This window comes from Penicillium mononematosum (genome assembly GCF_028829835.1).
Source record: "Penicillium mononematosum strain IBT 11891 chromosome Unknown utg000002l:1.0-8112719.0:1.0-8118358.0, whole genome shotgun sequence".
NCBI lineage: Eukaryota > Fungi > Ascomycota > Eurotiomycetes > Eurotiales > Aspergillaceae > Penicillium > Penicillium mononematosum.
Window position 1 is genome coordinate 1,641,465 of NW_026643272.1, and position 26,693 is coordinate 1,668,157.

General features: G+C 50.1%; 11 protein-coding genes across 11 annotated transcripts; 8 read left to right on the plus strand and 3 right to left on the minus strand.

Moving 5' to 3' along the window:
• Nucleotides 1–50: 50 nt before the first annotated feature.
• N7519_002371 (uncharacterized protein) lies at nucleotides 51–435 on the plus strand (the record flags this gene model as incomplete). Its single annotated transcript, XM_057289149.1, has 2 exons — nucleotides 51–233; nucleotides 262–435. The coding sequence occupies 2 exons, from the start codon at nucleotides 51–53 to the stop codon at nucleotides 433–435; spliced, it is 357 nt and encodes a 118-aa protein (XP_057150351.1).
• Nucleotides 436–1,451: 1,016 nt separating this feature from the next.
• On the plus strand, nucleotides 1,452–2,002 carry N7519_002372 (uncharacterized protein; the record flags this gene model as incomplete). Its single annotated transcript, XM_057289150.1, has 3 exons — nucleotides 1,452–1,580; nucleotides 1,659–1,892; nucleotides 1,949–2,002. The coding sequence occupies 3 exons, from the start codon at nucleotides 1,452–1,454 to the stop codon at nucleotides 2,000–2,002; spliced, it is 417 nt and encodes a 138-aa protein (XP_057150352.1).
• Nucleotides 2,003–2,602: 600 nt separating this feature from the next.
• Nucleotides 2,603–3,189, plus strand: N7519_002373 (uncharacterized protein; the record flags this gene model as incomplete). Its single annotated transcript, XM_057289151.1, has 2 exons — nucleotides 2,603–2,837; nucleotides 2,903–3,189. The coding sequence occupies 2 exons, from the start codon at nucleotides 2,603–2,605 to the stop codon at nucleotides 3,187–3,189; spliced, it is 522 nt and encodes a 173-aa protein (XP_057150353.1).
• A 527-nt stretch (nucleotides 3,190–3,716) lies between these two features.
• Nucleotides 3,717–4,379, plus strand: N7519_002374 (NADPH-dependent FMN reductase; the record flags this gene model as incomplete). Its single annotated transcript, XM_057289152.1, has 1 exon — nucleotides 3,717–4,379. One exon carries the CDS (start codon nucleotides 3,717–3,719, stop codon nucleotides 4,377–4,379), a length of 663 nt encoding a protein of 220 aa, XP_057150354.1.
• A 139-nt stretch (nucleotides 4,380–4,518) lies between these two features.
• N7519_002375 (ATP-binding cassette transporter YOR1) lies at nucleotides 4,519–8,850 on the minus strand (the record flags this gene model as incomplete). The annotated part of the gene is made up of 3 exons (XM_057289153.1): nucleotides 4,519–4,844; nucleotides 4,924–5,881; nucleotides 5,944–8,850. 3 exons carry the CDS (start codon nucleotides 8,848–8,850, stop codon nucleotides 4,519–4,521), a joined length of 4,191 nt encoding a protein of 1,396 aa, XP_057150355.1.
• Nucleotides 8,851–9,455: 605 nt separating this feature from the next.
• On the minus strand, nucleotides 9,456–11,267 carry car2 (ornithine-oxo-acid transaminase; the record flags this gene model as incomplete). The annotated part of the gene is made up of 4 exons (XM_057289154.1): nucleotides 9,456–9,458; nucleotides 9,827–9,964; nucleotides 10,025–10,726; nucleotides 10,800–11,267. The coding sequence occupies 4 exons, from the start codon at nucleotides 11,265–11,267 to the stop codon at nucleotides 9,456–9,458; spliced, it is 1,311 nt and encodes a 436-aa protein (XP_057150356.1).
• A 742-nt stretch (nucleotides 11,268–12,009) lies between these two features.
• Nucleotides 12,010–14,461, plus strand: gpi10 (putative glycosylphosphatidylinositol-alpha 1,2 mannosyltransferase; the record flags this gene model as incomplete). The annotated part of the gene is made up of 5 exons (XM_057289155.1): nucleotides 12,010–12,207; nucleotides 12,258–12,488; nucleotides 12,672–12,763; nucleotides 12,816–12,962; nucleotides 13,015–14,461. 5 exons carry the CDS (start codon nucleotides 12,010–12,012, stop codon nucleotides 14,459–14,461), a joined length of 2,115 nt encoding a protein of 704 aa, XP_057150357.1.
• Nucleotides 14,462–15,150: 689 nt separating this feature from the next.
• On the minus strand, nucleotides 15,151–17,545 carry N7519_002378 (uncharacterized protein; the record flags this gene model as incomplete). The annotated part of the gene is made up of 5 exons (XM_057289156.1): nucleotides 15,151–15,839; nucleotides 15,886–16,918; nucleotides 17,188–17,298; nucleotides 17,361–17,377; nucleotides 17,431–17,545. 5 exons carry the CDS (start codon nucleotides 17,543–17,545, stop codon nucleotides 15,151–15,153), a joined length of 1,965 nt encoding a protein of 654 aa, XP_057150358.1.
• A 2,329-nt stretch (nucleotides 17,546–19,874) lies between these two features.
• N7519_002379 (peroxidase) lies at nucleotides 19,875–21,048 on the plus strand (the record flags this gene model as incomplete). The annotated part of the gene is made up of 2 exons (XM_057289157.1): nucleotides 19,875–20,234; nucleotides 20,311–21,048. 2 exons carry the CDS (start codon nucleotides 19,875–19,877, stop codon nucleotides 21,046–21,048), a joined length of 1,098 nt encoding a protein of 365 aa, XP_057150359.1.
• Nucleotides 21,049–21,393: 345 nt separating this feature from the next.
• Nucleotides 21,394–22,321, plus strand: N7519_002380 (diphthamide biosynthesis protein 4; the record flags this gene model as incomplete). Its single annotated transcript, XM_057289158.1, has 2 exons — nucleotides 21,394–21,878; nucleotides 21,937–22,321. The coding sequence occupies 2 exons, from the start codon at nucleotides 21,394–21,396 to the stop codon at nucleotides 22,319–22,321; spliced, it is 870 nt and encodes a 289-aa protein (XP_057150360.1).
• Nucleotides 22,322–23,207: 886 nt separating this feature from the next.
• Nucleotides 23,208–24,396, plus strand: N7519_002381 (thioredoxin-like protein 1; the record flags this gene model as incomplete). The annotated part of the gene is made up of 4 exons (XM_057289159.1): nucleotides 23,208–23,283; nucleotides 23,382–23,529; nucleotides 23,625–23,947; nucleotides 24,038–24,396. The coding sequence occupies 4 exons, from the start codon at nucleotides 23,208–23,210 to the stop codon at nucleotides 24,394–24,396; spliced, it is 906 nt and encodes a 301-aa protein (XP_057150361.1).
• Between the last annotated feature and the right edge of the window lie 2,297 nt (nucleotides 24,397–26,693).

Genomic DNA, 26,693 nt, shown 5'->3' on the forward strand with positions numbered 1-26,693 from the left:
AATAATGTCGAAATTCTGAGCAGGCAGTTCCTGACTTATTAACTTAGGATATGAACCCGTCCCCTTCTGAAACAACTTCCCAAGATGTGGAGCCCCCACCCCCACCCGAACCACCCTCTCCTGATCATGTCGGCTACAGAGAGTATATGGAATGGAGCAACGTTGTGTACCACACCTCGGACTCGCCCTATATGTTTCTTAGGAGATGGTGCCGTGCTCTGACTGCGATGCGCGTGACTTGGATTCCCTAATCTTGCTGAGGTTCTCATCTTCACACACTTGATTGCGGCTGTCGCCGCGAACCCGGAAACCCATCAGTGGATCGAGTCGGTCCTCCGTACAACAAACAACCTCGTGGGAGAAATGGTGATGGACCGGACATACAGGAGCTTCCTCTTGTTTGAATTCCGTCGACTCGGATGCCCTCAGTGGTAAAAATGATGACTTGAGGAGGAGGATGAGAAAGGATGAGAAAGGTCAGGTTTGCCCAAAAGAAAGGCCCAGAATGGGAACAAGGACGGGATACGATTCTCTTTCTTCTCTAGAACTCTAGGAGAACAACTGAAGTGTCTTTTCTTGTTTCCTATCGTACTTTGGTGATCCAATAGATCAGTTCACTTGAACGCATTCCGCCTTTCCGATTTAGTGCACATTTATTTCTGCTTTTATCAATGGGCAGAAAAACCAAGGCGATGGTGTGCCTTAAAGGGCCACATGCAGCCTCTCAGAACGAGGCAAGGGTTTATGCATTTCAACCCAATCACCCGATGTCGGATATTAACTTGTTATTTATTACCGGAGTCTCTCATTTTATCATTTTGTATTAACACTTGCCAGTTCATTGGGATTTGTTATGCTCAACCTTTGATTGTGGCCGAACAAGCCGGGCTAGCCTCATTTCTCCGCGCTAGAGATCATTCTATTCTGGGTGGTGTAGAGCAACCTCAGCTAACTAATGCATTTTATGCAGCCCTATGTTGTAGTGATCTTCCCGAGTCACTGCTCCAGCTCAAGGGCTGAGGTCATATGTGAGACAGCCGCACCCTTAAAACCTCACCAATAATATCAGGGACAGATTTGAAACCAAACCTGAATTCATAATTGACTTAAAGGTGAGACCCCAGTCAGGTTACTTATTCCGATATTGATGCAAGGGGATTTCCACTTTAGATTCCCGATTGACCTTAGCGTCAGGCGGCTGTCCGTGGCTTCCCTGAACTGTATCTGAAACTTGCAGAGACTCGACCAATCACCATCTTCGAAACTTTCAGAATCCAAGGGTCATCGCTAGGGCTGACCCTTCCTCCAGATTTTGAGCATATAACCTTGGGAATACCCCAGAATAATCGCATCTTGTAAATCTCCATATAGCGGAACATCTTATACCATCTTCTCATCTTACCACCACGTTCCCACTCTATAACTCTTTGTCCTTCCCCTTCCCAGTCAAAATGAAGTCCTTCTTCCCCATGGTTTTCTTCATCGCCGCGGCCATTGCCCAGAGAGCCACAATTGGACTCCCTACCGAGAATCAGAAAATCAATTCTGGCGAGGAAGTCGTCATTCAAGTGCAGCGTCCCGTAAGTTCTAACGTCCAAGCTGCATAGCTTTTCCAATTAGTTACCGAAACCCCTTATACTAACTAATCTATCATTTAGAACTCTCTGAGTCCGTCCAAGGAGATGGGGTTAGCAATCGGCCTCTCCTCATGTGAATCCTCACCTTGCAGAGACGCAGATGAGGTTCTCGGAACAATTCTATACAACGGGTCTTTCAAGCCCGAGTACCACGAGTCCAGCCTGCCCCCGTATGAGAACTTCACAGTCACCGTGCCAGCCTCGGCTACCCTTGGCAAAAGCCAGATTAATGTCGCCCATGCGGCTCTGATTGGTGTAAGTAGATCTCTTACATTTGTTGGAAATCAAGTATGCTGATTGTTAAATTGCAGGCTGGTCCTTCTGCATTCTTGGAGTCTCTCAACCAGACTGTCTTCGTTGTCTAGATTGGTGTCAGGTCTAGAGTCTGAAGTTGGCTTTGTGCTAGCTTCGTACATTTGCTTTTTCATTCTTGTTGTAAATCGCTTTTTGTTGAGAATCGTTTGTCGGGAATTTGTGAATATGCCCTGGGTTTGTTGGATATTTCAATATTGCGCCAGTCCAGCAGATATATTTTAGTTTTCTATAGTTGCATTCAGCAATACATTTATGTTAAATATGAAGCGCTCTTGTCAGTCCATGGAGGTATGAGAGAGTATAAACGGCAGACGTCTTTCAAAATGGCGTTGCTGACGGGTTTCGATGGTTTCTTTGTTTTGGACCCAACCACTTTTTCAGTAGTCTCTCTTATTGAACTCTTCATTCGGACATAGCCTCTATTTAATAATCAACTGTGATTGGTTTATTTCTTTTGAGTCTTATTGACATCTATATCGGGCCATGTATAATGTTTACCTGTGCATCTACTCTTTGTCCCGAGTCCGACGTGAATAAGAACACAGTCTCAATGAGCATCATGTGCAGCTGGATTTCTCCCCCAGAAAAGATATCTTTCTCTTCTCTTCGATCAACGGAAAATCTACACGCTGGAACTCGCTAATCCTGTCATGATGGACAGAGTCTTCTCTCGTGACTACGACCCCGTTGCCAAATCGGATGCCGATGGTGACAGCGATGCCACTATCACAAGCAGACCACCCCGGCGAGGCATTCAACAGTTTTTGAAAAGAAACCTCGCTGCAATCACCATCACCGGCCTGCTCGTGATCCTGCTACTCCTGGCGATCGCCGTGATCACAGCCATCGCCGTGGAACCCTTCCGCAAAGTCCTTGTCGTAAAAGGTCCATCATCTGACTCACTCGCATACCCGAATCACTCGAAGGAAAAAGACAGTGTCTGCCACCAGCTCCACGAGTAAGATACTCGTGCGGCAACTCAACCAAGGAGGCCGAAGCCCTCGGCTGCGCCTACGATCCTCTTGCCGGCTGCTGGCTGCACAAAGAATGTCCGCATGACTTCACGGATGAGTTTGCGCATTTCAACAACGGAAAGCCGTTTGTCTATTTCTATGATGAGGCCGCCACACAGCAGATGAAGGACTACACTGAACTCGGCAATAACCCGGACTTCTACTGGACTGCTGTCCGTGAGCATCTGGTTCATTGTCTGTATCTTCTTCGACGAGGCCATTGATGTCCACATGCGTGGTGCTCGTCTGGATAATATGCTTGCGGATCTGGAGCATGTTGATCATTGTACTAACATGCTGGCTAATTGGTTGCGGAGGCCGGATTCCGCGCTAGAAGAGATAGGCACGCAGGGGCAGACTCATTGCTTTATGTCTTGTGCTTGATTATTGGGTATATAGTCATGGTTTCTGGTATTGAGCAGTAAGACAGAAGCCAGTAGCTGAGGTCTGTTCCCTTAGACAGGTGTTGTTGGATCTTGGGTTGTTTTATTTGAAATCCAGAATGACAGTGGCTTTTCGATGTTTCCTACCATTCTTTTATTTTAGTTATATACTATATTAATCTAACAGTACTATCTATGTAAGCTGTATATTTGTCAGAAAGACGAACATCGTCATAGTTTATTTATATCAAACCTTGAAATCTCCGAGCCGACCTACTATGTCCGCAACCCCGAAAAAATAAACTCCCACAATCCTCTTTTAAAACAATTATCCTCGGTATCTCCCAGGAGGTACATATACATTCAAAATGCCCCCCAAACGAGTCGCGATAGTCACCAGCAGCACGCGCAGTCCCCGCCTCAACCCCACGATAACGCAGTACGTCTATGACGTCCTCACCTCAGACCCGATGATCCCAACAAACCACAACGAAACACCCGACACAGACCCGCGCCACATAACCCTTGAGATTCTCGATCTAGCAAATCAATCCTTACCCCTCTACGACGAATCCGTCATCCCCGCCAGCCTACCAGCCGCAGACCCAACCCCGCACTACAGCAAAGCGCACACGCGCGCATGGTCCGCCGTAGTGCGGCAGTACGATGCCTTTATCTTTGTCACGCCGCAGTATAACTGGAGTATTCCGGCGAGTCTGAAGAACGCCCTTGATTATCTGTTCTTTGAGTGGAAGGGGAAGCCGGCGGGGATTGTTTCGTATGGAGGGCGGGGTGGGTGGAAGGCGGCGGATCATCTGCGTGGTGTTTTAACCGGGTTGCGGATGAGGGTTGTTGGGACGGCGCCTGGGTTGCCGGTTAAGTTTACTGGATTGCCTGTTGGGGCGCTGTCAGAGGAGGAAGAGATGGTGCGGTTGGATGAGAGGGATCTTGTTGGGTGGAGGGAGGCCGGGGTTGAGGGGATGATGCGGAATTTGGGGATGGAATTGGTTTGTGAATTAGACAAGGTGTGATCTGGTTCTTGATATTCTATAGAGAATAATGTAAATGCAGAATGGAAAGATGATATGTATTAATAGTCACATTTAATGTGCCTTACTATTTTGTATGTATGATATCTGGAGATTATATACTAGCTTTTGAAACATCATCTCAGTCAGTGCTGAGAATGTCCTCGCGTGTGATTCCACTGCGTTCACACATGGCACGGAAGATACCGTCTGCCTTATCCCACAATGCAACCGGTGCATCCATCTCAGCAATCCGACCCTGATCCATAACGCAGATGCGATCGTAGTGGATGATTGTGCGCAAGCGATGCGCGATACACAGCAAAGTCTTTCCATCAAAGCCCTGAGCCATAGTGTGCTGAATCTTTTGGTCCGTCTCAAAGTCAACGGAAGAGGTAGCTTCGTCGCAGACGATGATACGTGCATCGCGGACCAGCGCCCGGGCAAGGGCCATCAGCTGCCGCTGGCCTGAGGGAAAAGTTCAGGCCTTCATCGTCGACGGGCGATTCGAGGGTGAGTTTGTTTAATGGGCGGGATTTCACGTCACTGCCTGTGACTGGGGTCGTGGTTCCGCTGCCTGACCCGCTTGGAAGTTCCTCGCCTTCGAGTTCTTGCTCTTGGCCGATGAGATACGCCTTGCGCAGCGCGGACCATAGCTCGAGATCATTATGCTCGTTGAACGGATCAAGATTAGAGCGGATCGTGCCCTTGAATAAGGCTGGGTCTTGGGGGATGATGGCAAGGCGGGATCGAAGGTCGTGGAGGCCGACGGTGGATATGTCGATGCCGTCAATTTTGATGTTACCTCCAGATAGTTCAGTTAGACGGAATAGTGCGGACATGATACTCGATTTGCCGGCACCGGTGCGACCGACAATCCCGATGCGCTCCCCTCCTCGCACGTCCATAGTAAGCCCCTGCAGCACGAGTGGAAGGCCAGCCCGGTAGCGCATCTCCACGCTGTTGAACTCGATGTGGCCCTTCTCGGGCCAGCTGGGTGACACCTCGGCCTGGTGCAAAGGCGCCTCCTCTTCCAACTGAGTACCATAGTAGTGAACACGTTCTGTGGCGTTCATGTTGTTCTCAACCTCGGCCAGTTGACGAACCGTGAACTGAAGCATCTGTGCGATAGCCAAAATATAAGACAGCACCAACCCAGAGATACTGGGAGAGACATTGAAGCGAGAAGTGACGACCAGAACACCGACCACGAAAACTAATAGGGTCGCCACTGCATCGAGTCGGACACTGAGCCAACGCTGATTGGAGAAAGTGAGGAAATAGGCCCCGTTCATCATATCGATCGAGTCTCGGATGGTGCGGCGGAATTGGTTCTCCACACCGTATGCTCGAATGCATGCGACTCCTGTGATGGCTTCGCCGAACCTAGCATACACCATTGATCGCAAGACGCTCTCGTGGCGCTTCATCTCGCGGGCGGATGCTCTGTAATAGTTCGAAGCTAGAAGGAACAGTATGAAGAGCGGGACAAGTGCGATGACGAACTAAAGGGGGTTAGCAAATATTGTCACGAATACCCAAGGAATTCCAAGGGAAGGGTACTCACGTAATAGAAGAACACTATGACCAAGACCATCACAGAGATAATCATTGTCATTGTCAGCGCATAGATACGCATCGCGTCGGAAAGTTCATTATCCATCACCTGGATATCCTTCGAGAAGCGGTTGGTGATTCGTCCAAGTGGTGTAGTATCGAAGAAAGCCATAGGCGCGCGGAGCACACGAGACATCGCACGCTGAAGCATAGTCTTGCTAGCATTCGTACCGCAGGTGGTCATATAAGTCGAGAAGGCAAACATGAAGAGAAGAACACTGCCACCCAGTCCAGCGTAGATTCCAATATATTGGCCGGTCGACAGCCCCGGATACTTGTCAGAAGTCCAGTAGGACAGCCACAGACTAGTCCATATGTTGGCGACATTGGTAAGGCCAAGCAAGATGAATACAATGATTGCATTGAAATAACTGCCGGAGGCTTTGATATAGGCCTTCCAGACACTCCAGCCGACGGATTCAGTGGCCTTTTCTTCTTGCTGCATCAGGGCTGCGGCGGGTTTTGCTGGGGCGGCCTTCTTGGGACTTGGCTCCTTTTCGTCTGTTTCATCCACGGCTTCGTCCACCGCCTCTTCCTCCTCCTCCTCCTCTTGCATATCCTCCTGTCGAGAACTAGACATCAACCGCTTGAAGACCTCGTTGTCGCGCATCAGGTTGTCGAATGTATCAACCGCATTGATCCGTCCCTCATCCATAACAATAACTCGATCACATCGGCTGAGAACATGGAGTTGATGTGTCGCCAAGATTCGGCACCGATCTTTGAGCAAGCCACAAATTGCCTTGTCCATGATGTGACGACCGACATGTGCATCGACAGCTGACAAAGGATCATCCATGAGCACTAGTTCTGCATTGAAATATATGGCTCGGGCGATATTTAAACGCTGTTTCTGTCCACCAGACACAGTGATACCTCGTTCTCCAATCTCGGTCTGATCTCCATTCGGTAGAATCTCGAGATCTGGGGTCAGAGCGCATGCGTCAATCACTTGCTCATACCAAGTCTCATCATATTCCCTCCCAAATAGAATATTGTTGCGCACAGTGGTATTCTGAATCCAGGCGTACTGGGGACAGAATGCGCGTGTGGTGCTCAGACGTACAGTGCCATCAGTCACACGCATATCGCCCGCCAGAGCCGAGAGTAAGGAACTCTTGCCACAACCGACTGTTCCAATTACGGCCAACAGTTCATGTCGGCCAACTTCGAAGGTCATGTCCTTGAGTTTAAATGGCTCTGTGGGAGTTTCATCGGTGTCGTCTTCAGGTGTTGACTTCTCTGTTGGCTCAGGGCGTGCAGCTGCCTTCTTTTCGGCTTTGTCTGCATCCTTTTCGTCTGTCGGAAGGCGTTCCCAGGTAAACGAAGCATGGTCCATTTCGATCGCATTCTCCATGTTTTCATCCCGCTCGATATCTTCCTTCTGTTCTTCGGCGAGTAGGAACTCCTGGATTCGATTGAAAGCAGTCGAAGCATCGGTCACTTGACCGATAACCAGTGGCAGCATGTTCAACGGCATCCGCAGGGAATTGAACAGCGCCAACGAAGAGAAAATCGGCGCGGGATCCAAGTCATGATTTGATAGCGCATAGGTAACGAAAGCCAACATCGAGGCGAAAACAGGAATAGATATCGACACACAGAGAATGCCGTTTCGGATCGCAAGCAACGTCTGGATGGATCGAATTTCTCGTCCGCGGATCTCTTTCAGACGGCCGAGGAAGCTGCTCTCCCAACCAAAGAACTTCACGAATCGCACAGCTTGCAGAATTTCCTGGGTGAGAGATACACGTTGGTCGGTAATCTTGTTGATATTCCGTCGTCGGGTGATCAAGGATCGCACAGCGAAAGTCAAAAATGGCATTCCGATTACCAGCAGTGCGTAACCAGACAAGCAACTGTAGCCAATGTTGACCAAGAGAAGGATCAGTGTCACTATAATGGAGATGGGTGCTGTCCAAATCATATGGAACATGCCACAAGCCAGGTTAATTCGGTCCACGTCAATGCTCATGAGAGCAGTGATGCGACCATTATTCCATCCGCGGCCATCACCTGCAACTCCACCAGGTGCAGGCAGCGCATTATCAGGCTTCGGTTTCTTCCCTTTCTCTTCCGGCTTTAAAAGAGCATCCTTCGTTGCCTCCAAGGCTTTGGCTTCTTCTGGGGTAGCTTGCCCTCCTGCCTTAGCACGACCAGATAGTTTCATAGCCTTGTTAAATATGTGAGAAATAAGCACGGCACGGATCTGCCCACCAACAACCTGACCCCGATACAGGAACTGATTCGTGCACAAGCTCTGCAGTGCCTGCATGCAGGTGATACCAACGACGAACCCCATACCCTTGCCAATGTGAGGCACAGGGTGCCCAGCCTTTTGTGCGACATAAGCCTCCGTCGCAAAAGCAATCAGGTACCGAGTCAAGTACGGCGCGAATACTAGCAACAGCGAACTGAAAAGCTGACAGATGCCGCCGAGCAGAAATTCAAATCTGAACGTGTCGTACAACGCCCAGAGAAGCGGGCGCTTAATACCACTCTCAGTGCGCTTCTCTAATGCGGCGTCTAATCGGCCGGACAATACGTCAACGGCTCTGTTGGGATTGACAGTCCAGATATCCTGCAATTCGAGTGGACGTAGATATCCCACTTTCATCAACGGAGACATCCATTGGAAGGAAATAATGCTGAAAATCGAAGCGCCATGTTCATGCGATACAGATCGCTCTGTCGGTACCGGAGGTATCTTTTGCAATCGCAGCGGATTAAGTCTGCGATACCATTTTTTCTTTTGCATAGGCTGCACGTCCGCTTCGTCGGATACTGATCTCAAGGTATTGCCCTGGAGCTTGTCATCCGCCACCACTACTTCATGTAGCGGCTGGGGCGTGGACATGCTGGACTTCGGATATTTGAATCCAGTTCAGCTGGACAGTGTCCCGGAAATTGAATATGAAAAAAAAAAAGTGGAAGTAATAGAATCGATGTGGGGACAACCACGAGATGCTGAATGCGGAAGGCGGAGATAATGTCGGGGATTAGGAATTAATTAAGCCCTGGAGGGCTCGGGGGATTATGAATTGAGAGATATCGAACTCCGGAGATTACAGGGGGCTTTAATGACTTATAGATATATGACAATGCGAACGGAGTATTGAAAAAGTCGGACACGGATGTCCGAGCCCTTATATGATATCCACCAAACAGGGCTAAGCACCCCAAGGTCGGGCTTATTGGGCCTGTCATGATACATAAAAGTCAAAAGTCGGAGAGAAAACCAAGGAAAACACATGCATTCGCTTAGAAATTCACTATCTACCTACCTACCTAGGTAGGTAGGTACTCCGTAGGAAACCCGGGCCCTGTCAAGTCGGCAGTCGGCATCGCGGGGTTGGTAGATTCCGCTCGCCGACTTTGGGATTAGTAATCTTTATTTGGAGCCCAGGAGCCCTCCAGGGCTGGAGGGGCTTGTTTACTACCTAGGTAGGTAAGTAGTACCTATTACTATGGGTATTAGCCAAAGTCAGCTTCATTCATTAGCAGACTGTGTTCAAAATCCAAATTGTTATGATCTATTCTTTGCTATGGCATACAAGTTTTGCCCCCGAAAAGATAAAAAGGAAAAAAGGAAAGCCATCCGTCATTGCGTCGTGGGATAACAAGCAGACTGTTGGAAAATGTCTCAAGCACATTTCGGTCATCTCAAGCTTGTGTCCAATGGGAATCTCAAGTAGCCAGCCCTGACCCAGATAATATGATACGCGGCTTTTTGGGTTGCGACTGTGATCTGTGGACCTGCGGAGGTCCCGCTCTTTATAGACGCATCTAGTTCTCAAGACCAATCTTGACCTTCTTCTCCGGGGAGGGATAACTTTGTCCTCGGATGCGCCCTTGAGGTTGGGCAGGTCTGTCACGGCCTCCTTGATGATGTCGAGGGCCTTTTGGATCTCCTCCTCCGTGATGACCAGCGGAGGAGCAAGCCGAATGATGTTCTGGTGGGTAGGTTTGGCCTGGAAAAATGGAAGTCAGCGTCCGAATCGAACTTAACAAGTAGAGACTCGAATACATACCAACAAACCCTTCTCCTTCATCAACATACACAGATCCCAAGCGGTATGTCCATTCGTCTTCGACTCATCAATGACGATGGCATTGAGCAGACCCTTTCCACGCACTGTCTGGATGATCGGGCTCTGGATAGCCAGCAGCCCATCCCGGAACAAGTGGCCGAGCTTCTCCGAACGCTCGACCATGTTTTCCTCCTGCACGACCTCAAGAGCGCGAATAGCAACGGCGCAACCAAGTGGGTTTCCGCCGTAGGTCGAACCATGGGTACCGGGCTCAATCGTGAGCATGACGTCCTTTCTACCCAGCACGCAAGAGACCGGGTACATACCACCGGAGATGGCCTTGCCGAGCAAGACAAGATCGGGCTTGATGCCGCTCCACTCGTGGCACAGCAACTTACCCGTGCGCGCGATACCGGTTTGGATCTCATCGCAGATCAGCAACACATTGTGCTTGTCGCAAAGTGCCCGGGCCTCCTGCAGGTAGTCTTCGTCGGGGACAACGATGCCTGCCTCACCCTGGATAGGCTCGATGAGGAAACCAGCGAGGTTGGGGCCGGCGGCCTCGAACGCCTCACGTAGAGCTGCCTTGTCATTGTAGGCGATGGGCTTCTCAGTTCCCGGGATCGTGCATCCGATACCGGGCAGATAAGGGCCGTAGTTCTCGCGTGACTCGGGATCGGAAGATAGGGAAATGGCGGCGAACTAATGCAAGGGGTCATCATAGTCAGCCACTGATGTACCTGGTGTAACAGGGGAGGGGTCACAATTCACTTACTGTACGCCCATGGAAGTTATTCTCTGCGCTCAAGATAACGGCTTTGTTTTCCGGAATGCCCTTGACCTTGTATCCCCATTTGCGGGCGATTTTGATACCCGTCTCAACAGCCTCGGCGCCGGTGTTCATGGGCATCACCATGTCAAAGCCAAAGTAGCCGGTAACGAACTTGGCAAAGCGAGGGAAAACGTCATTGTAGAATGCACGGGAGCTTAGAGTTACTCGCGAAGCTTGGTCTACCAGTGCGGCAATCAATTTGGGGTGGCAGTGGCCTTGGTTCACAGCAGAGTAGGCGGAGAGGAAGTCAAGGTAGTGACGACCTTCGGGGTCCCAGACCGAAGTACCCTGAGCCCGGGCAAAAACAATAGGGAGAGGGTGGTAGTTGTGGGCAGCATATTCATGCTCAGCCTCAATAGCCTCAGCCGAAGAGGCGGCGTGGTAGTGGGAGAAAGACCCGTTAGAAGCCATGGTGGATTGCGGGGAGAGCTAAGAAGTTGGGGGGAAGTTGGAGGTAAACGGAGGATCGGCACTGGGGTAAAGAAGGGAAGATGAGGAATTCAAATTGAAGAAAAATTTAAAGAAATTCCAAAAAGAAACGGAAGACAAGAGATAGTTATATAAGTAAGGGGAATTTTCCCTTTGTACAGCCGCTATGCCGTTAAGTGTTAGACTTGTTAGACGGGATGTCCGCTAAGTACAGGTCGTGCCGATGCTGTTCCCTATGCGCAGGATTACCCTACACGGCTCCATTGGCTTGGATAACCGCGATTTCTGATTCGTTCATTGGTTCTATATGCTTGAGGATCAAGTTCCAGGTATTAATTATTGGTCTAATTAAATTCAGCTTAAAAAAAGAAGAGAGAGAGAGACCAGTAGAAATGCCCGTCATACTTCGGTTATTGAAGGAGAAGAAAAATATACTTGAACGTTACTACCTAGGTAGTAGAGATATAAACAAATAAAGATTATACTAAAACAAAGAACAATTATAATTGAAACAAAATACGAAAAATTGAAAAAATTGAAAAGATGAGACAAAGAAGATATTCGGGCAGTTCAGGGCAGTTCAGGGCAATTCGAGTCGAGTCGAACCTCGGGGAGATCCTCTACCGCCCTCTCCTTTGTTCATTGCGCTTTGCGAAATCAGACATACTTGAGTCGCAATGTACGAGGGAATGAATGAGTATTTACAATCATCTTACCCTTGATCATGTCTAAACCAATTTCTCTGCGAACACCTCAAATCCCCCGCGCGCCCACTCAAAACATACTCCTCTTCCTCATCGCCTTCCGTCTCGTCAACGCGTTCGCAGTTCGGACCTTTTTTCAACCAGATGAATACTTTCAGTCACTGGAGCCAGCCTGGCAGATCGCGTTCGGTCAAGGCCAAGGGGCCTGGGTGACATGGGTAAGTGAATGCGATCGCGTCAACACATGGCTTTGGCTAACCTGTCCTAGGAATGGCGGCACCAACTCCGATCCTCACTACATCCTCTCTTCTTCGCCGCTCTCTATAAAGCAGCCGATTTCCTCGCCTCCGCCCTCAGCGTGTCGCCCGCTACGCGCGCAGAGCTCCTGATTGCCGCACCAAAGACAGCGCAGGCCGTTGTGGCGGCAATTGGTGATTTCTACACATGGAAGCTCGCAGTTCGCGTCTATGGAGATGATTCTCGTGGATCCTGGACAACGGTATGTGATTATGTGTCGCGTGTTCGGGGATTTTTCTGGGCGGGAAAGAGCGCATTCTAATTGTTCAACAGCTGGTCGCAACGGTCCTAAATCCTTGGCAATGGTTCTGCTCTACTGAGGACCCTGTCGAATTGTCTTGAAACTACACTCACCATCGTTGCATTGGAACTATGGCCATGGCAGTGGTCGGCAGGCTCTACAGCCGGCGATGGCCGCGACAAAAACACCAGCAATCAAGTGAGGGGCACGGACCGGGATCGAAGTGTGATTGTTGGGTATGACTGGACCTCCCAACTTTGTGACAACAGCCACTGACGCTGCCTGCAGCCTCCACCAATGCCTGCCGCTGGCGGCGCTCGCATGTATACTGCGGCCGACCAACATTCTCGTCTGGGCAACTCTGGCCGGCCTCGCTTGGCTTCGGACGTCTTGGCCCCAGCGCAAGATCCTCATTTTTGAAGTCATAGTTTGCGGGTAAGTGATCCGTCCTCCTGACAAGGGGCCAGCTGACCTTTCGATCTGGCAGGTCGGCAATTCTCGCGGTGTCTTCCGTTGCGGACCGTCTGTTCTATGGAATTTGGACCTTCCCACCGCTGAGGTTCCTATACTTCAACATTGCGCAGTCGCTGGCTGTCTTCTATGGCAGCAATGACTGGCATTACTACATCTCACAGGGCTATCCGCTTCTACTCACTACTCTTCTGCCCTTTGCGATTATTGGTTTATACGGAACCTTGTCGACTCGGAAGTCCACAGTGGGAGACAGTTTGCAGGCGGCGATCCGAGTGCAATTGGCGACTGTCTGCCTTCTGATGCCATTCGTCCTCTCTTTGATCTCTCACAAGGAAGTACGCTTCATCTACCCATTGCTGCCCTGCCTGCACATATTGGCTGCGCCGCCTTTAGTGCAGTTCTCTTACCCAGCCATCTACTCGCCGGCATACCCGCGTCATACACCCCGGAGATTGATTCTCATCTTTCTTGTGCTTGTAAATGTGGTCATTGCGCTATATACAACTCTCTATCACGCGTCGGGAACACTAAGGGTCCTCTCCTATCTCCGTCAGCAGCACGAAGCACACTCTGTACCAACAAAGAGACAAAACTCCGTCTCAGAAACCGGAATCTCTGCTGGCTTTTTAATGCCCTGCCACAGCACACCCTGGCGCTCTCATCTTGTCTACCCAACAATTAACGCCTGGGCCCTTTCCTGCGAGCCACCAATTGATCTCAATGCAACCCAGAAAGCCATTTACCGAGACGAAGCAGACCAATTCTACGACGACCCATTCCAATTTCTACGCCAGAACATGGCTGGCGGTCTCCGACACATCCCTCGACGACCAAGCTACGCCTCTTCCGCACATGATTCTGTATCAGAAAAAACCCCCAATAAGGCCCCACAACATGAATGGCCCGACTACCTCATCTTCTTCGCCCAGCTCGAACCAACCCTCTACCCCATACTGCGCGGCTCGTACTATGGTGAGTGCTGGCGCACATTCAACACCGCCTGGCATGATGACTGGCGCCGTCGCGGCGACATTGTAGTCTGGTGCCTGGACACAGCCGAGCAGGACGCCTGGCGCTCCAACACCGAACGCCAATTGCGGCAAAGCCGAGATAAGCAATTCGATCGTATCGTGGAAGCATTCAAGAATGAGGGGCGCAAGCAAAGAAAGCAGGGATGGATGGGCCTCCATGTGTCTTCGATGCCTTGGTCCTCGTCGCCTCCTTCATTGTTTGCGTCGTGGCGACGTTCAGTGGAGGCTCTTTTCTCGTCACCTTCAAGATCATCGATTTCTTGGCCCTGGCGTCCTGCTTCTCGTTGGGAGAAATTTGTAACGAGGTTGTCATTCTCAAAGCAGAAGACAAGTTGGCTTCCTTCCTGGATGTCCAATTGGCTTCCCGTGTTGCCGTCTTGGTTGGGCGGAGCTGAGAGGAGACCTACGGAGGCAGAACTGTGGTCTTGAGATCATCGATTCCTGGCCTTTTTCAGTTGGCTTTTTGGTCGCCAGCTATTTCGCGTTATATATTTGGTGCTGCGGATCTTCCTTCCCTTACTCTTTCCCTTTTGTGTCTTCGCTTCTCTTTGAACATATAGCCCTAGATCTACAGTACGATAAACTGTCTTGATTCCCCAGTAATATATTAGTTCGAAACTCATATGCAACAAGACAAAACATTTATGTACTATTTGACTCGCTAACCGGAAGCCAAAGGAATATTCTAATGAACAAAGAAAGTAACAACAGGGAATGTGACAAAAAAAAAGGAAAAAAGATCTAACGAGCGTCAACAGACAATGAAAATGCGCCAGACATGCACAACCACAACACGTCTCGTCAATCTTCTATATCAGTACAAAAGTCAAAGTCAGAATGAAAATCAATATCAATATCCATGTCAATATCCATATTCACATTGCCCGGCCATCTATCTAGGTATTATCCAAGGCCAAAGTCAAAGAACTCAACCATAGCGAGCACTCAGACTAGCAAAGGCATCGGGGCTATGGCGGCCATTCTGCAGCCCGCTCACATCAACGCTCGGCTGGCTCATGTGCGTTCGTGGGAATGCTGAGTTCGTGGGCGGTGGGCCTGAAAAGGGGGACTTGCCCCTGCAAATGGAGAACTGTTCGCTCCTGCAAAGGGCGGACTACTCATTCCCGAGAATGGGAGTTGTTCGTCCCTGTGGACTGAGTAGTCCCGGTGGTAGTTCCGGCCCCGGGTTGGTCGTTCATGCCGCCAATTCCGAGTCCTGTGGATTGCTGCTGATACGTGTTGATGCCGGCCTGTGCGGCAAGGCCGGATCCACTGCCTGTGGGAGCGGTGCCGAAGAAGGGGTTGTTGGATGTGGTGGGCTGGGTGTTGGCAGTAGGTTGCTGGGACTGGAAATTTTGCTGGGGCTGGGGTTGGCTCTGGTGTTGATTCTGGAAGTTTGTGGATTGCTGGGTATGAGGCATGGAGGTGTACGGGTTTGATGGTTGGGCGTAAGGGTTCATCGAGGGAGGTGGGGCCTGGGATTGCTGAGGTTGCTGAGGTTGCTGAGGTTGCTGAGGTTGCTCGGCGATGGTTGTCATGTTAGACTGCGCGGGACCCATATTGTACAAGGAAAGAATGCTGTTTTTGTCCATTCCAGTACGCTGGGGCATGAGTTGCTGCGCCTGCTGTGGCTGTGGTTGCAGGTGAGACTGGAATTGGTTGGGGTAGCCGCCTGTGTTCTGCGCTGTGTTCGGCGCCGGCCCTTGCTGGAACGGGTTGTAAGCTCCCAGGCCATTTGATGGCTGCTGCTGTTGCTGTTGGGGCTGCATCTGCGGCTGCATCTGCATCTGTGGTTGCTGCTGCTGTACTTGGGATGGAGCAGTTAGTCCAAATGGCGAGGAAGAGGACATGACCGGCATGGTATTTGCATGACGAGGGGGGCTCAAAGCCGCCTGGTTTCGTCATCAGCGGGTTCATTTGCTGCTGTTGCGGCTGCATGGGTTGATTCTGTGGCGCAGTGTTGAAGAAAGGGTTCGTTTGCGGGGCATTAGGGTTGGGATATGTCTGGCTAGCCAAGCCGCCCTGCGGCTGCGGTGGTGCCTGATCGAATGGATTGTAGCTGTTGTCCATTGGCTGAGGCGACGTAACATAGGGAGACTGCGCGAATGTCGCAGTGACCGGAGGCGTATAGGACTGCTGATGTAGAGAGTGCTGCATGGAGCTTGTCTGGTTTGGGTACCCACCAGTGGAGTGGGGAAACAAGGGCTGGGAAACCTGCAGGCCCTGGAAAGATGACTCTAAAGGCTGTGTAGATGCCGGCTTCCCGTTCATCTGATCGAATGGGTTGTACGCAGTGGTCTGTGGTTGCTGGGCTTGCGACGGGGCCACAGGATTCGAGACTGCTCGGTCAAATGGGTTGTTGGAAACCTCAGGGAAGGTATTGTCGGTTTTAACGGGGAATGGGTTTTTGGAGGTCTCAGGCTTCGGGATTACAACGTGTGCGGATGCACCACTGCTTGTCCCGGCCGGGGTCCTGGATCTTGATGCAGGGCTACCCCCCTCACCCAACCTGACCAGTGTTTCGACCGCTCGATCCAGATCCTCATGGAGTCCTTTGAGGACCATCTCGTTCCGTCGGTCATTGGTGAATCCCATCTGCTGCAATGCCGCCATTTTGGACTCGAAAGATGCTGTTGTTACATCGGCCACAGGCGCACCAAGTCCTGTCGTCTTTCTGGATTGCAATGGTGGTGGTGACCAAGCTCCATCGTCCGTGGTTGGCGAAGTCACCTTGGGCTTACCACCAAATCGGCGGAGGTTCGAGGTAGAGGATGACGATCGTAGACCAAACTTGAAAAATCTTCCAGACTTGGGCGGAAGTGGAGGAGGAGAACCCTCAGGAGATACGTTATAGTCATTCTTTCTTGACTCCACGGGGACGAAGCCCTAGGGTAGGAGTAACTTGAATCCTCCCTACTCGGGGGCTTTGGCTTCCCGTTTTCCAACGAACGGTGTTGATATTTCTGCCGGATAAACCGTTCCATGCATGCATCGGCCTCGTCAATGTCGGTGGGAATTGGCGGCTTGATACCCCGTGGGTTGTTCATTTTGTTCATAAGGATGTTACCGTGCGATTTCATGTTCTGCCCAGGTGATAAAAGTCCACTTTGTCAGTTCATGACCTTTGCTATTGCGGGTTGTCGGATTGTGCTCACATCAACTTGCTCTGATGTCCATGTGTCCATGGTTAAAGATTTGATCTTGGAGATATGCGTGCCCAGCTTTCGGTGCAGTGCGGCGCAGCGCATGCAAAGGAAGATGCCCATCTGTCGGAGATGAACAGTCAGTTTGTGGATTCGATCGAAGGTAAAAAGAAGCGGCGACATACATTCCAGCTTGCCCATCCTATTCAAGTAAGAATTAGTGAGATCAACAATAAAGGTCTTTAGGGGACGAACCTGGGGTCAAGGCATCGCAATCGGCACATCGGTCATTGCCAGGAACGGTCCGGATCAGCTCCGCCAGAGTCTTTTCATTCCGCGCCTGTTCGCGCTTGCTTATGCCGGGAGCCATGATGCAAAAAAGAATAAATAATTACAAGAATAAATAATTAGAAGGAGTGGCAGTAATACAGAGTGGAATAGGGGAAGAATTCTGGTTCCCAGGGCGGAGAAGAGGTCAATTGACGTCCGAGGGGCAGATCATTCCAAATGAGACATATATGTGCACTACGGAGTATGCGGAGTACAAAGAGTAAAGAAAGAGCCCTGGGGTAGAGTAGAGAAGTCAGGATCTGAAGAGTTTAGCTTAACTGTTCCAAGGTTGAGTTGACAATCTCATTCTACTATATCGATTCGTTCCGTGTTTCTTCCGGCATAGTGTTTTCTCTAGGCCCGATCTTCTAGAACACTTTAGAATTCCTAGGTTTATAGGCTCGGGCCTAGGCTTGTACGGTGTAAAAGTGAAGTTAAAAGATCACGTATATTAATGCTATAAAATAAAATGGCATGTCCGGACACCAATGACTCGCATCTACCAATGCGCCTAAAGGCCGAAGCCTTTTCGGAGCCGTCGAGAAGTCGTAATGATAGCCAGGAATATCTTCTAGTACGCCAATATGACCAACCATCCTATGATAGAGGAATTGGCGGTTGATTATGCGTTCGGAAAAGTGTAAAGAAGAAAAGTCTCCAATTTGCGCGGAAATTTTCGATACAAAAGGACATGGTCATGTGACTGCGCTAGTCCAATCACGTGCCATAAAGCTTAAGATAAAAACTTTTCCACCTCACTCTTTTCCTCCTCCTGCCATCACTCGCGTGTTGGAGACTCGAGAATCCAATCCTTTAATGTCGAGGATTGTTGAGGACTTGGATCCAACATTCAGATATAAACTTCAAACCACATAACCCGCGTGGTGCCTACCTGTGGCACTGGACGTCTCTTGGGTGATTTTTAAATCGTTCGTTCGTGGAATATCAAAACCAAACAGTTTTTAGCAGAGCTGCGTCTACTCCACCCTGGTGTTCATATCTATTGAACAGCAGGACTTTTTTTACGACGGACATCCCCAAGTAATAATTCAAATCAATCTTCAAATATACTCCGCATCTCATTATAATCCTTGTCCTAGGTCATTATCGTCGTACTTCTCTGTAAGATCATTCTAGCCTCAGCTTAAGCTTATTTATCACGTGACTGTTCGGCTCAAAAAGATTTTCCGGTTAACCCCACTGTTGATATCCATGGCTATGTAGGCAGTTAAATGCCAGAGGCAATGGCTTATATTTGCAGCATTGGCGGTTCTGTCGGTCTAAACATGTGCTACTGTCCACGGGGAATGGGTTCGGAGGGTCCATCGAGAGTAGCAGGCAAAAACGACTGCTTGTCAAGAGCAAGGGAATATACTTCGTACGAAGAATCAATATAGAAGCTTAAACCCCAGAGGTTCAAGAAAGAAATGGTACTCGTAGTTTGTTGCAAGATATCCATATGTAGAGAGGAGAATTAAGGCATATATGGTTACGCCTACGGAGTATAAGGACTGTGTATACCTTTTTCCTCTCCACTGCTAATACACAATTGCTACGGTGAGAGCAGTAATCCCTACATATAGAATTGGGCCTTCATCGACTTTTAAATCGCGCGGCGATCTGTCATAGCGATGTATCATCCATGGACATTCATGGATGTCAGCAGTCAGGTTAGAACCATGGGTAATAAGATCGAGACCATGAAACATGTTCAATCTTGCCAAGGAATCTCGAACTCAAAGATTAACAAATAGCTTATTTGACGCATCAATAAACATAGATGTACTCCGTATAGTACCTAGGTATCTAGACCTGGATTATTACTGAGCAAGCTGCCAAAAAGTGGGCCCGGGGCAAACTGGTCGATCAGGTAAGCAGGTCGAAAGCGGCGGAGTGGGTCTGCGTTGACCAAACAGCGCTTGGTTGTTAATAATACCCATGGTTGTTTCCGAGATATCGTTTTTGTTACTCACGCCTCTGGTGTCAGGTGTATCAGTCCGTACTGTCAATCCAACAAGTCCGATCTCCTGTGATTGCAGCATAATATAGAGATAGTTAAGAATACCATGACAGAAATGAAAGAAGTGAAAGTCTGGGGATGTACGATGATGTACCGGAATGCGGAGATGGACGAAACGCCGAGGCAATAGCATATGTGGCCCCCTTGATTGGCTGTGATTCCATCAGCTTCTGTACGAGAAGACCGAAGTATTGGTTCAGGGTTGTACTGACATTAGAAAATGTGACAGGAGAAAGTACAAATGCCCCGGTTCCTCCCTTCTCTCCTCGTTTGTACTTGTACTTCTTTTACTTTCCTTTTTTCTGAACACCCATAGACTTCTTTATATTCCCTCTCTGTCCCTATCATAATGGCTTCGGCTGCTAGAACTGCTTCCCGGGCCTTCCTTCGCTCAACCCCGGCGACCTCCTCTTTCCGTCCTGCTGCACGCAGCACCCGTTTCGCTATCCCCGCCAACGGTCTTCGCGCCTCTCCTCGTCGCGGATATGCTTCAGAAGCTGGCCCTAAGAAGTCTGGCTCATCCTTCGGCATCTGGGCTCTTGGTCTCGGTGCCCTCGGTGGTGGAGCATACTTCTACCTGAACGGCGACTCCGCCTCCTCCCCCAAGAAGCCCTTCGTCCCCACCCAGGCCGACTACCAGAAGGTGTATGACGCTATCGCTGCCCGTCTTTCCGACGAGACCGACTATGATGACGGCAGCTATGGTCCCGTAAGTAGTCATTTCTGCCCGTTGTTGTCATCGAAGACCGAAGAACTAACCTAGCGGTTTTTGTTGCTCTCAATAGGTCCTGGTTCGTCTCGCATGGCACGCAAGTGGTACCTATGATAAGGAGACCGGCACCGGAGGCAGCAACGGCGCCACTATGAGATTCGCCCCGGAGTCCGATCACGGCGCCAACGCCGGTCTCAAGACCGCCCGCGACTTCCTCGAGCCCATCAAGGCCCAGTTCCCCTGGATCACTTACTCCGATCTGTGGACTCTTGCTGGTGCTTGCGCTATCCAAGAGCTGGGCGGTCCAACGATCCCCTGGAGACCCGGCCGTGAGGACAGAGACGTCGCCGCATGCACTCCCGATGGCCGTCTTCCTGACGCCGCCAAGGACCAGCGTCACATCCGCGATATCTTCTCCCGCATGGGCTTTGATGACCGCGAGATGGTTGCACTGATCGGCGCCCATGCCCTGGGCCGCTGCCACACCGATCGTTCCGGCTTCGACGGCCCCTGGAACTTCAGCCCTACTGTTTTCACAAATGAGTTCTTCCGCCTCCTTGCTGAGGAGAACTGGATCCAGAAGAAGTGGAACGGCCCGAAACAGTTCACCGACAAGTCCACTGGCACTCTCATGATGTTGCCCACTGATATGGCTCTCATGAAGGATAAGGGCTTCAAGAAGCACGTCGAGCGCTACGCCAAGGACAGCGATGTCTTCTTCAAGGAGTTCTCTGATGTCTTTGTTAAGCTCCTTGAGCTCGGTGTGCCCTTCAAGACTGAGGACCGCTTCGTCTTCAAGACTTCTGAGTAAGGGATTGCTCAAAAATTGCCTAATATTCCCGTCTCTGTTTATATACCTGTCTTGATATCCGAGTCATTACTCACTAAGATTGTTTTTCTTGTCAATGGAACTTTCGATTCCCTTCCATATCTGCATGCGCCAGTAGTCCCAACTGTATTCACAGCATGTAAGTTTCGCCTTGAGTAAGATGTAGAATTAGCATAGTCACATAGAGCCATCGGGTAAAGTTTGGCAGAGCTGCATCGCATAGCTCTAAAGAATACCCATCATGATGATGAAAATTGTAATAATGAAAGATATGCATTCATGACCAAATCGTCGAGAAGATAAAAGAGAGGGAGTCGCCAACGCATAATGTCAATATGGGTCCGGAAGGCCCTCTCCCAAAGTGGCGTGCAAGGGCGACCCGCCATTTTCAAATCCTCGTGGAATCCTCTCAGTAACAAAGCTCACTCACCCCGCTTTGCAGCACCCCTGCTACCCCAGATTACCACATTCATTCCCTGGAATGCATGCCATTGGGCCTCTCCGCTAAACTCCGGGGTGTCACTATTACAACTTGGCGCGCACCTCTGGCTGGTCGTTCGAGGACTCGGCGCGGGACACAGAAACAGCACAACCAACCAGCTACGACGAACAGACGCTGGACAGAAAGAGGAATACACTTTTTTCAACATGACGAGGACGGCACATGCTGTGGATCTCTATGAGATTCTGTCTCTTCCCTTCACGGGGTCTTCGCCGACAGTCCTCTCCAAGCAACAGATCAAGATCGCATACCATAAAGCATTGCTGAAACACCACCCTGACAAGGCGGGTGCTGTCGCAAGGGAGACCGGGCTAGGGGGGATCAACTAATTCTACATCTACGTCTACTCCGAACCCTCTCTTTGCCAGATCCGATGGCAACTTGTCGCGACAGCTGTACACCATCGACCAGATCACCACCGCCTACAAGACCCTATCGGACCCCGCCCTCCGCGCTGAATATGATCGCTCTCTACGTCTGGATAGGCTGAAGGTCGCGGAACGGGAGAAGACTGACAATGTGTTCCATACCGGCTTGGAGATCGTGGATTTGGAAGATCTTGCCTGCGAGGAGGCAGAAGGCGGCGACGGCGACTGCTGGTATCGCGGATGTCGGTGCGGTGATGAGCGCGGGTTTTTGGTCAACGAGGAAGATTTGGAGAGGGAGGCGGAGCATGGCGAGATCATTATCGGGTGTCGCGGGTGCAGTCTCTGGTTGAAGATTCTGTTTGCCGTTGAGGCAGGTGAGGGATGAAGAGGAAGAGATGTCTGGCAGATGGTCTCTTTCCTGGTAATCATCTCTGCTCTATCATATCGTTGAAATCCGGGTCTGATTGTGCAACTCACGTCGTGTCGCTGTGCGATAAATGGCATCCCATGGTCCCATGTCTGTGTTGGTCTATGTCTCGCCCGGGGACTCAACTCTTTGGTTCGGATGGGATACGGGCTTGGACATTCGCTCTTCTTCTGTCGTCGGTTCTCCGGCCTCGGTTTCTCCTTTGCACTTGAGGCGCCGCCAGTCTCTTCTGGTTTGTGCACACCACTCTCGTCGGACCTTGTGTAAACCGAGAGCACACCAAGTGGTATCCTCGCTTTGGACTTATCTCACTCTTTGATTGAGACAAAACTGAAGCACCCTTCCGAAGCCCAACTCCGTCCACTTGCCTTCTGGCTATACCTGGCTCAAACTCATGCATTCAACGATGAGACCAGATGCTGTACTTGTCAACATTTAGTTCCACATTTACATGAGAATACACCTTTTATGTATATATCTATATCTTGCCTTCCTTCGAAGAAAGGACCAAAAAGGAAACTCATAATAGACAAGTTCAAATCGCATAGTAGGCATGGCGACAATGACAATATATATCCAACACACCAAAAATTGATAATTCGGCATTTGAGTCGATTCCAAAGTAATCCTGCCATTCCAGGAGACGATTCAATAGTAATTAGTTAAAGTAAAATAATAGTTACGAGTATACATCCCCTGGCGTGGTCCATATGAGATTGACGATTGTGTAGAGGGGCTGATGACATATGCGGAGGCAGCAAAACACCACGGCCGTGGACAACCTCACAACTTTCCATCCTCTTCCACCCTCCAATTTTACGCTCCTTCCCCTCCCAACTTCACCATGTCTGTGATTGAGATCTCATCGAAGGAGCAATTCACATCGCTCCTCAGCTCATCCCGTCTTGTCGTCGCCGACTGTAAGTGTTTGCCGCCGCGCGACCCTGCCCCGCCGAGACCCTGTCTTCCCCTCCGAACGAGCAGAGCTATCGCTAACCCTGGCCTGATACTTGAATAGTCTACGCTGATTGGTGCGGACCATGCAAAGCTATTGCGCCTGCGTATAATTCGCTGGCGACCCAGCTCTCCCGTCCGAATCTCATCACATTCACCAAGATCAATGTCGACCACCAACAAGAGCTCGCCCAAGCCTACGGCGTCACAGCGTACGTGCAATTTATCCGAAGATCTAGAACCTAGCTCAACCGGCACATGCAATTCTACAATATTCATCTGGTTTACTGACATACACGATACCTAGGATGCCGACCTTCATCGTCTTCAAGAACGGCCGCGTGAACCAAACAGTCAAGGGCGCCAACCCTGCACAGCTGAACCAGATTGTCCAGAAGCTCGCATCCGAGGCAAGCCAGTCGGACGACGCAGCAACCGGCGAAGGAAGTAGCTCCGGTGAGCCCTGGATCGGCGGCACAGTGCCCAAGGGTTATAGCGATATCACAGACCAGGTTGACGTAAAGGGATTGGAGCTGTTGAACCGGGATACGGATACGGCAGAGCCGCGCGCTTTGTTTAACACCTCGAAGCCGTCCGGACTAGCAGCAAAGGGCAAGGCCAAGGCTGCTGGTCAGCCTGATTGGGACTGAGAGCGACACGGACGAGCAGCTGATGCTGTACGTCCCATTCAACGCGATGCTGAAGGTCCATTCGCTTCAGATTACCTCCTCCCTCCTGCGGAGGCCGATGCCGATGACGACGAAACACCCATGCGGCCCAGGAACCTGCACCTCTACAAGAATACTTCCCATGTGCTTGGATTCGATGAGGCAGATGGTATCCCTCCTGTGCAGAAGGTGGAGATCAAGCCAGGTGATTGGGATGCGAAGACTGGGACTGCGACGGTGCCTCTGCGGTTTGTCAATTTCCAGAATGTGACATCGCTGGTTATGTTCTTCGTTGATGGGGATGGAGACAGCGAGAAGCTGCGCGTTGACCGCATTCGCGTTATTGGCGAGGCGGGTGCAAACCGATCTATGGGCAAGCTGGAGAAGATTGGTGACGAGCCTGGCGAGTAAACAACATAGACGCTGGAGAAAACATGCCTACACTAAGGAGATAACTGCGATTTGATTCTTCGAAGACAAAGAAATAGCTTGGGACGGAGCAACATTGTGTCAACCTTATGATAGTCAAGAGTACAGTTCAGTGCCTAATGAGAGCCGTCTAGCTGTGAAAAAATCGTGCGAAATTTGGTAACTTGATTCCATTCCATTTAATGCTATAGAAAATAACGAAGAATATATATAAAAAAAAAAAGTATGTTTGATTCCCACCACAAGGTCTCATCCTTGAGAAATCAGAAAGACCTGTGAAGGTAAGAATCAATGTGCAATTCCATTCGTCTGTGGCGCAACTGACACCTGGGTTACATCACTGAAAGCCAGACTAATGACCGTAGATGTCCAGGCAACACGGGATATCGAGTCGCGCCGCCGCACGAAGAAGAAAAGAAAAGAAGAGGAAAGTCGTTGGCTGGGATTTCCTTTTATGCTGAAAATCCGGAGATTTAGTTTTTCCGTTTGCCATTAACGGAAGGTTCCAAGGATTTCGGCGCACAGAAACTTTTTCATTATGTAAGCCATATGCGAGGAGCTAATTTTTCCATTTGATGCCTTTTCCCTTCTTCTCTTTCTCTTTCTTCCATAAACATGGTCGATGATGAGAATTATGGAATATATGATAGGAAGAGACTGACTCCTAATGGGAGCGTGATCTCAATTTTACCATTCCTGAGGCCCTTTGCTGTTTATTTTTGGTGTGGGAGCTCGACCTGCAATCAGGGCGAGCAATGGTTGTTGTCAACCTTCGAATTGGATTATATTTTAGTTTCCCCCAGGACTTCAAGGTTGCAACTAGAGTTAGGAACTCATTTCGAGCAACGTTCCGAATTCAAATGCAGAACATCAATTTCTGTTCCCTGGATCGTACCAAGTAGAAGAAATATCTCGGCAGGAACCCAACATTGAACGGCCTTCAAGGCCACATTATCGAATATTGCCGTTAATATAAAAACAGCATCCACCTGAGAAGGAATTAGACAATGTTGCGCAAGCTTAGAAAAACCATAGAGCCGCGTGGTATTAGGGCCGAACAATGGTATGCACAGAATAGTTCGCCGAAATATCAACTTCGGCCCGATAGCTACACCGGCCGGCGATCGGTTGCACCCGACATCCTCGCCTTCTCACAAGGTACATGCCGTACCCGGGTAATAACGAGGATATAGCAAGCAGCTGTGCTCTGATGGGAACGTTCGCGACCCGCAGATGGAGTTGGAGCTCTTGGCGCTCGGTTTACGCGACGCAATCCGCCTCGTCCCGTTGGCCATTTGGAGGCTGGAGTTAGTAGGCACGTATCCGAGATCGTATCTCAATTTTTTCACGCTTCCATACTCCGTACTCCGTATCCATCTCCACTGTAGGTTTGACGGAGTGGCTTGTTCCAGGATCAAGGGCTGGCTGAATGTACCAGACTTCGACTGGTTGTTGTGGATGCATTAATCTGTGTTTTGGTGGTTGTTTCAGGAATTAATATCCAGATGTGGTGCTTGGAGACATTGTATGATGTATTTCCCGATCGCTATCCGAGATTCGGGTTCGTCGGACTCCACGGTGATTTCCCCAACCCAAGTTTGCTTGTGGGTTCGCTTGTTTTGTGTGGGTAGAAAATGGGTACATTTGGTGGGTGCTTCATATGTGGACCTGGTATGGAGAGGTCTGTACTACTAACTAGGTAAATTGAGGACATGAGTCAGGTGTGTTGTGTGTTGTAGCGAGGCTTCTTGCAAGGTACTTACCTAAAATGGGTACCACGTCTTGGATCAAAGTTCTGTCGAAAGACCCGCTTTAGCCCGTCTGGAGACGAGCACCGTCCAGTGTTTTGCTGCTAACGACGCACGCCATTCAGGCTGTGTATCCACTGCCAATGGCGTGTCTTCAGCTGCGATTTAGACTGGACAGACCGGCCAAGCGCTGGACAGCAGACAAGACAAGACAGCACACCGGCTCATCGGTGAATCGCTTTCGCGAAAATGGCAATTCTCGTCTCGAATGAGTCTCGCCAGAACTGTCCGTCACGGGAGGCGTGCCGCGTCAAGTCTCATCTCAGCTCACGCTGTGGTTTCAGCCCGTGGATCCAGAACCAGCTCCAAAGCCATTGATGAGACGATGTGTTGGATTTGTACATACACTGGCCGCAAGAGCCAGCTCGTGCGGAGAACAGTGAGCTTGTCTCTCAGCGCAGAGTCATGGCCACTACGGAGTAGCTGAACCGAAGAAGACCCCCAGTGAAATCTGTTACGTACCAAATACTG